Below are 8,252 nucleotides of genomic sequence, written 5' to 3' on the forward strand. Positions count from 1 at the left end.
GTCATTATTTTAATCGAGTCAAAGAACAAAATAGCAACTTCTCAGAAAACGTCTGTTATCAGCTTCTGTCAGAATAAGAGAACAAGCCCAAGTTTTGTCACCGCAGGAGCTTGGGATTTTTCCTTTACACTGTCTGCTCCATGCTGGCAGTATTTAACCTAATAGATAACAACAAGGTGGAAATCCAGGGCAAGTTTTATTGTATGAAAAGTGGGCGTGCTTTCTTTTCACTGCGACATATTTTTCTGGACTACTGATATTTTTCGCCCTTTTTCTCCATCTCCACTGCTGAGCAATGGAGCAGAAAGAGAATAGCAGACAATCAGCACCTACTTACTGAAGGTTTGAAGAACATCTCTGCTCCATCCATCTCCTCTGTTGCTTGGCTCACTGACGGATAATACTGTACATGAGATGCAGACATGCATCGGATGGATGGAGAACTGGAAACTCAAAGGCCTGGAACATTACTAGTAGAAAACATCTTTGGACTTTTTCTACTTTCCTCTATTAACCACTTAAAGACTCCTGCTGCGTTCAGGTTCACAATAAAGTATAAATTAAGTTAACTTCAAAAATTACTAAGCATTATATATTCTAGTGTGGCCAGCTTTTAACAATAACAGTAATGGAAATAAACGAGCCTTCAATCTGTGTTTATGTAAATAAGTGAAAAATGCTCTTATGCTTTTTATATAATATTGTATAGTTTTTTCACACGCTTAGCTTTGTAAAGTTTTTTTTGCTAAAAAAAGAAAATAAAACATGTTTTATAGTAAAGTAAGATACAAATCATTTCCCAGATAAAGTTTCAAAAGTCTACACACTCCTGGAGAAACTTTAGGTTTGGGAAACTTAAAGTTACATAACATCTCCAAATGTATCTAAATGTGTTTTGATTGAAAAACAACAACAAAAAAACGTTCATGGTTGAAATAAGAAGTAAACAAATATGAAATCTGCAGGGTTGTAGCTGCGTGAGTTTGCACGCGCTTTGGTATTTCATAACGTTGTTCTCATTGTTTTTAAGTTGGAGTGTACTGAATGGAAATAATGAGAAAAGTTTATTTTTCTTATAATTGAATAAAACTGAAAAGGTCGAATACATGTCAGATTTAGTATCACATACTGGATTTTTATTTTATTTTTTTTTATCGGTCGCATTTGTGCAAAAACAAACAAAAAAAAAAACCCAGCGGATTTGCTTTGCATTTCCCTGCTGTGTGATCGTAACCTATCTGTGCTAAACTACTGATAAATCACACATTTCCCCCCCAAGGCTCTTCATTTTACTCATCGCTGGATTTTGTTGGTGCAGATCGGTTTGTCAGATAATAACACTTGGATTTTGTTGTTTATACACTCAAAGAGGATTTACCTGCTGCAACCCAAAACCCAACAGAGCCCGTACGCGTCGCAAATCCCCGTTTAACCCCGGTGTGCAACACTCCAAAGTAGAGACTCGTATCACTTTTTGCTCACGGCGCAGGTACAGTATTAGGCTGCAGAATGCAAATCCATCTTATATGAAATGTGGAGTGCTTTGACTTGGCACTCAGTGTTGATTGGCACTTCTCACTAGACAACCGCTTAAATCCAGTTAATCAGCACGTCTGCAGCAGCTCAGAAGGCCTCGGCTTTGCTGGCTTGCGTCGTCGTTTCTGAATGGAGTGGAGCCGCTATTGTCTGCCGGAGCTGCTGCTGTCGCTGTCTTATTTTTCGGGGAGCATTTATCACTCGCTGTCAGCTCGCAACAGTACAACTCCGACTGCGGTTCCCCACGACAACTTTGTCCCCGAGAGTGAATGTGAATTTATGAATAAATTAAATCGTCTTCGCTAACACAAAAGCGCGCGATTGCGGTTAAAATAAATTAATAAACGAGATGTAAATGAGCGGCAACGAGCTAAATTCAGCGTCTTATGAATACCAGCACAACTTACATGGGAACACTGTGTTGCAAATGCGATCATGCGGCTTTTTAACATTTTGTTTTGTCATGTTGCGCACACGCACTCCGGTGTATTTTATTCAGATTTTTACGTAAAAGACCAACACAAGTTTCTTCACATGTGGAAATATTGAGTTGCATTCAAACCCCATGAATCAATTTTTAAAACCACACTCTTCTTTTTTCCAATTGTAGAAGCAAATGCCTAAGGGTTTGCCTTCGCATGTCAGCTCAGGTTCTGTCGGATTGAAGAGGGGGTGCCTGCACCACCGCCTTTCTCTGGTCTTCCCATGCGGTCTCAGTTGGGGTGAGGTCTGAACTTTGACTGAGCCACTCCGCTTTGATTCAAACCATCTTGCTGCAGCTCTGCTTGCGTTTGCAGGGACCCTGAAGCTCTTCTGCAATCTCAAGTCTTTCGCAGTCTTAACCTGTCATTCACGAGAGGACCCAAATTTGGGTCCTCTCGTGACAGGGGTGTCAAACTCCAGTCCTCAAGGGCCGCTGTCCTGCAACTTTTAGATGTGCCTCTGCTGCACCACACCTGAAAAGAATAATTAGGTCATTAGCAAGGCTCAGGAGAACCGATCTACACAGGGAGGAGGTAATTAAGCCATTTCCTTCCAGTGTTTTGTACCTGTGGCACATCTAAACACTGCAGGACAGCGGCCCTTGAGGACTGGAGTTTGACACCCCTGAATTGTGAATGACAGGTTAAGCCTTTACGACCTAAATTTCAAATCTCCGCCTGGATATTCTTGCTTATTTTAATTGTACACAGTTCTTTAAATATCCTGTGAGTAAATATATATTTTCCCATTTATTGATAACAACTGGAACGTTCAATATCTAGCAAGTACCATCTATTAAAAGCGCCCCTCAGATTCATTTCTCTCCCTGCTATGAAATTATTGTAATAACCCGATATTGGCTTGAAAGCGCAACGTCTCCCCTTTTCAGAAACCATTGAAATTTTTCAGTGTGGCGGATTTACGGCACTGCAAATCTGGCTGGATCGCCAGCGCTCCGGTTGGTCTGGAAGGGTTAAACAGTTTTGTCTAAGGATTTACCTGTGTGGCCCGTTGGACCGTTGCACCATGGTGCATTATTACGGTCATGGATGGAAACAGCAAAGGGAAGGCCTGGGCAGAGGTGACAAAGTAAAGTCCCACTATTGCCCCTGCCTCTGTGTCCCTGGCTGTTGAGCTGGAACTGGTGGTGCTGGGATTATCCTGGGAACTGTGGCAGCTTCCCCAGTGGAGGGGCTTGGGCCACGTTTCAGCATAATGGGTTCTTGGCTGGAGACCTCCGGTTCTCTGGGCTGAATGTGTGTCAAAGAGACCGGACTGAGCTCTGATGGGGATCCTTCCCTACTGGCCTCCCTATTGGCCTTCCAGGGTCTTCCTCACACAGAGGGATTGCCCTTGTCTGACGAGGTAAATGTGGAAATATTCATGGGTGACGATGAATACCTCCACAAGGCACCGAATTAGACGTCTGAGAGGTGCTATGTTGAATTTCAGTACGCCGACGACCCAAAGAGGCCCAGCCGTAAACTCACTGCTGCGTAGCTGCACAAGCAATATTATAAAAAAAAAAAAAGTCAAAATGTGGAAAACACAAGTGAGTGGTCTGTCTGTCTGTCTGTCTGCCTTATCAAAGGTATTGTACAGAAGAATATTCTTACAGACGTGAACTGTTAAACGAGTCAATCCGCCTTGGCTGTCGTGATTAATTACAGAGGACTAATGCACTGAAGGGCATTGGCGTTGTGCATGTTTGTGTTCTCTAAATTTAATTTGAAGGTTTGAGGCGAGCGCACCCAGACGTCCGTCAGATGAGCTGCACCTGACGCCCTGAAAAAAAGTTGAAGCCAGACGTCAGCAGTAGCTGTTCGCCGTTACGTTTTGCTTAAGGAGCAGCTGTGATCTCAACGAGCCTCTCTGAGCGCGCTGGGGCTGTTCCTTTTAGTACCTTTGCGTGAAGTTGTGTTTCACAGAGATCTCGCTTCTTTGTTTGCGATCAAAGCGACTCCGGCGTTGCCACCACCTTTGTTTCTGGGAGAATGTGAGTTGCGATCAGGCGCAGGATGAATGACATCAATTAGACGCTGATGTTAAGAGCTGGGCGATATGCAACGGTGCGATTCTGTCTTCTGATTTATGCTCTGTTGAGTTAATTTGGGGAGGGGTCGGGGGTAGTTATTGAGACGCTCATCAGCGAGCGAGGTAGCGCCAGATAGCAAGCAGCGGGGCGGGAGGAAAATTGAGGCCACGGGGTTGTTGTTAAGGCAACACGGGGATCTAATGAGAAACACAAAGTTTGCAGTAAAGGTGGAAGTTCTTTATTTTCACGTGAAATAAACTTCACGTGTGGAACGATGTGCCGCAGTAAGCCCGCCGAATTAACCTCCTCATCGCCTGACTCGTTTTATTAACTCCCACAAAGAAATTAAAAATTCATCTGCTCACGTATAAAAATTAAACAAGCAAAACAGTTTGCACTGAATCCTTACGGTGCAAAACGTTTCCTCCCCAACGGTGCCGGTTAAGGAATAAGAAATGTGCTTATGCGCAGCATTTACTCACACTGTAATTTCTTACAGTCCTTTATTTATTTTTTTTCCTCAAGTAACCCAATCCTGAGTTGATGCATGGACTACAAATGCTGTAACTCGGTTAGAATAACCTAATTCCGGGTCCATTTATGGGCAACCCAGTCAGCTGAGGAATGGTTTCATGAGTCTCTGAATCACTTGGATTTGATTTGTGATTAAACATTCATGAATAAGACAATATGAGCCGTTTCTCCGTTCGCTTGTGGGGCGTTTTGAGGCTCGGACTTTGACGCTCCTCTTTAGGCCGGGGGTCTTCATAACACAACATATCCGTCCGTCCGAAAAGTGAAACCTCTCGGGACGCGCAGTGGGGAAAAGAAGTGTTCGATCGTGTTCGCTTAAATGTGTCGTGGGAGAGTGGGCTGAGACCCCAGTGAGTGAAAACCTGGGCAAGAATCACAGGAAACATTTGAAACCTGCAACTAATTGTCAATTGATTATTAAAAGACAATCAAACCCTGTTTTTAATTATTATTTGTACTTCTAGACACTGCGTCTCAACTGCAATATCCTCCTTGTATCAAACGCTTGCTTTCCCCGCTGCGTTTGCAGCCGTGGGCTTTCCACTGTTTTTGCAGGGTTTGCCTGATCCACCCTGCCGGTGGGTGTGTCTGACGTGTCTCTGCTCTTTCAGGTTGACCATCCACGCAGAGTGCCCCATGCACCTGGAGGACTTCCCGATGGACGCGCACGCCTGCCCTTTGAAGTTTGGAAGTTGTAAGTCAGCCCCACGTGTTCGAGTCCAGAGCTGAGTGGAGAGAGAGAGAGAGAGAGAAAATAAAAATAAAAAATCACAGCAAACAAACGTTATTGTCCTGAGGAGATATTGATTACCTTTTGCTACTCAGAACTGTTTGCATAACAAACTACTTCGAGCCGCTGTTGTTTGTAATGAACGATATGCTGTGAGGAGCTGGAAAAATAGCCATGTATTTAACCCAAGCCGCCGCTGCAGAGCCAAAGGTTTACTACATAAGGACTGAGATTTAAACGCCATTAAGGAGGGAATATTACTCTGATGCATAATAGAGTTAAAGTGCCTGGGCAAACATTAGCCAAGCAGCAAGCAGCTTATTCCAGATATATCTTTACCGTAGAACAGACGTCAGGCTTTATTGTAGTTCAGCACAGCAATAGAAGAGGTGGATTAATGTCAACGCGCACTCAGGGCATCGGTCCACCGAAAAGTCTGTAGGTGGAATTTCAGAGCAAGAAATTCGCCGTAAACCTGTTCAAATCACTGTGTGGCAGCGCGTCGGATTCACAGACACATACATGTGCCGCTGCAAATCAAGACTGCAGTCACAGCAGCAGGTCTGCACGGCCATAATTAAGGTCTTTTGTTTAGTTGGGTTTTTTCTCTGTAATTGCAACGTCCAACCCGCTGGCAGGATTAGAAGCAGAAGAAGAGAATCACTACTCTGGGGTGGATTTATCTGAATACTTTGGACATTTTTCTTTTACTTCTATCCCGTCCACTTATGTTCAGATTTTGTTATCAGAAAGATTCATTTTCCCCCCCAAACACATCAAAATCTAATATCTGTTCATTTGTTTAAATGCAACTATTTTCACGATGCAAACAAAATCAGATTTTCTTTTTAATACGTAAGAAAGCAAAGATATTTACAGAGCATTTTAGCCTTTGTCCATTTTCACAGTGCCTAACTGTGAAGTGGAAGTTGAAGGACATGTCGCTTTTACTGCTTTTGCTAAATTAAATCTTTAACACGTGGCAGCGTGGGTATAAGCTTCTTTCATTATCATTTTTCTTAATGAAATCCAGCACATGACATTGCTGTCAACCTGAGCGCCTCATCCCTGCCGTGAGACTTAGTGGTGGCAGCATCATGCTGTGGCAAAGAGGGAGAAGGGCATCTTACAGCAGAGAAACCTAAATATGACGTGAAACCGTTTACGTCAAAACGCATTCGTGTTTTACAACGGCCCAGTCAAAGTCCTCACCTAAATTCTACCGAGACTCGTTGGTAATTGTGGGGAAAATCAAAGCATTCAACTGAATTAATAAAAACTATGCATCTGTTCTGTAGGCTGTTTCTTCCACTTCACTTAAAATCCAGCTAATATGTAAATATTGTGTTAGTAAGATAGCAAAATGTAAAATAATAATAAAGCTTGACGCCACATCGGCTGCAGGAAAGCCCAGGCTCTCTCGGCTCGTCCCGGCTGCGATGAAACCCGCTGCTGGACGCGCGTGACCTTTGAGTCCTCAGGCTGCGCCGCGTGAGAAACAATCACTGTGATCATTATAGCCGCATGGGCTCAGCGGTGCCTGAGAGAACAATTGTCACTCAGCACAGCCTGTGCCCCTGAGTCAGGAAATTTACCATAAATCCGTATTACTGGGGAGGGATCCCGTGCAGCAGCTCTGCAGTCCAGCCCGCTCTGACCGGGTTCATCTGAGATGGACAGGAAGACGGCAAAACGCGCGTCCTGTGGTCCAAATCTCTGCTCGTTTTTCGTCAAAAAGACACGATGGTTAGGAAAGACCATGCAGAGAAACTGTGCACGACTTAAATAGAACATGATCATGTGAGTGCGTGTGACTTTCTTGCAATCCAGATGTGTCTCCAGTTAAAAATGTGTCTCATCGCCGAGAGAAGAGTTAGACAAGAGAGACCGTGCGCTGTTGAAAACCTGTTAGTCAGTAAGAATGGAGACAAAAAATAAAAAAATAAAAGGCTGTTTTACCTCTGGAAAAAATTGGTATTATCTCATCTGTACAAAACGTGATTAGAAGCCAAACAGATACAAAGCAGCACCACAGGTAACGATTTGTTTCTTACACTAGCAGACAGGCTTGTAAGTGAAGAGTTTCTCTTGCACTTTGGGCTGTTAATTAAAAGTCTTGATGAAAAAAAAAAATCAAATTGCGGTTTCGTTGCATTTTGGAAACTTTGAGAAAATCTTTCACAATAGAGTGGAAAAAGCTGTGCTAGCATGGCTGAAAAGGGAGATAGATTTCTAGAAATTGGCAATAATAAAAAATAAATTAAATGGCTAAAGCTAGCTAGATAGCAAATAAAGAAAAATATCTGTCACCCTGGATTTCTGATGCATAAAGAAAAGACATAATCATAACTGACTGTGAAAGAGGTAGAAATTTTATTTACACGAATATTACCACATATTCACCACATGGGCAATATGTGGTAATGTGTTAGCACATATTATCTCACGTGTGGTAATATGTGCTAACACACGACCAGATATGGCCATCAATGTGGTCATGTGTAGTAACTGTGTTAAATCTACAGATTGCTACAATTAGATTTTGACATCTAATTCGTCTTTCCTGTTTTTTGTTTTTTTATCTTTTCGTTTCGACTCAGATGCGTACACCAACAACGAGGTGATCTACCTGTGGACTCAGGGAGACGAGCGATCCGTCTCTGTGGCAGAGGACGGCTCCAGGCTCAACCAGTATGACTTACTGGGTCACGTCATTGGCAAAGAAACCATCAGTTCCAGCACAGGTACATACCACACGCCACGCTGTAGCAGACCAGCTGGAAATCTCTTTTTTCATTATTATTATTTCGGGCAAAGCATTAGCGCATCATGCTAACGTTTTGCAGGCAGGTCAGGCAGAATTTCAAACTAGTTTATCACACGATTCCACATTTTTAATTAAGTGAAAAAGGGTAAAAAACAAAAGAAAAGAAA

At 43.0% G+C, this 8,252-nt stretch overlaps 1 protein-coding gene across 1 annotated transcript in view; it reads left to right on the plus strand.

Annotated features, from left to right (window-relative positions):
• LOC106922708 (gamma-aminobutyric acid receptor subunit alpha-3-like) overlaps positions 1-8,252 on the plus strand; it is a 31,690-nt gene extending 23,438 nt beyond the window's left edge. The window contains exons 5-6 of the mRNA XM_088012614.1: positions 5,200-5,282; positions 7,919-8,252. Coding sequence (XP_087868740.1) covers positions 5,200-5,282; positions 7,919-8,154 — 319 coding nt within the window. The 3' untranslated portion in view covers positions 8,155-8,252. The remainder of the gene's footprint in view (positions 1-5,199; positions 5,283-7,918) is intronic.

This window comes from Poecilia mexicana, unplaced genomic scaffold (assembly GCF_051168715.1).
Source record: "Poecilia mexicana isolate PSO_F unplaced genomic scaffold, ASM5116871v1 scaffold_14, whole genome shotgun sequence".
Classification (NCBI taxonomy): Eukaryota; Metazoa; Chordata; class Actinopteri; order Cyprinodontiformes; family Poeciliidae; genus Poecilia; species Poecilia mexicana.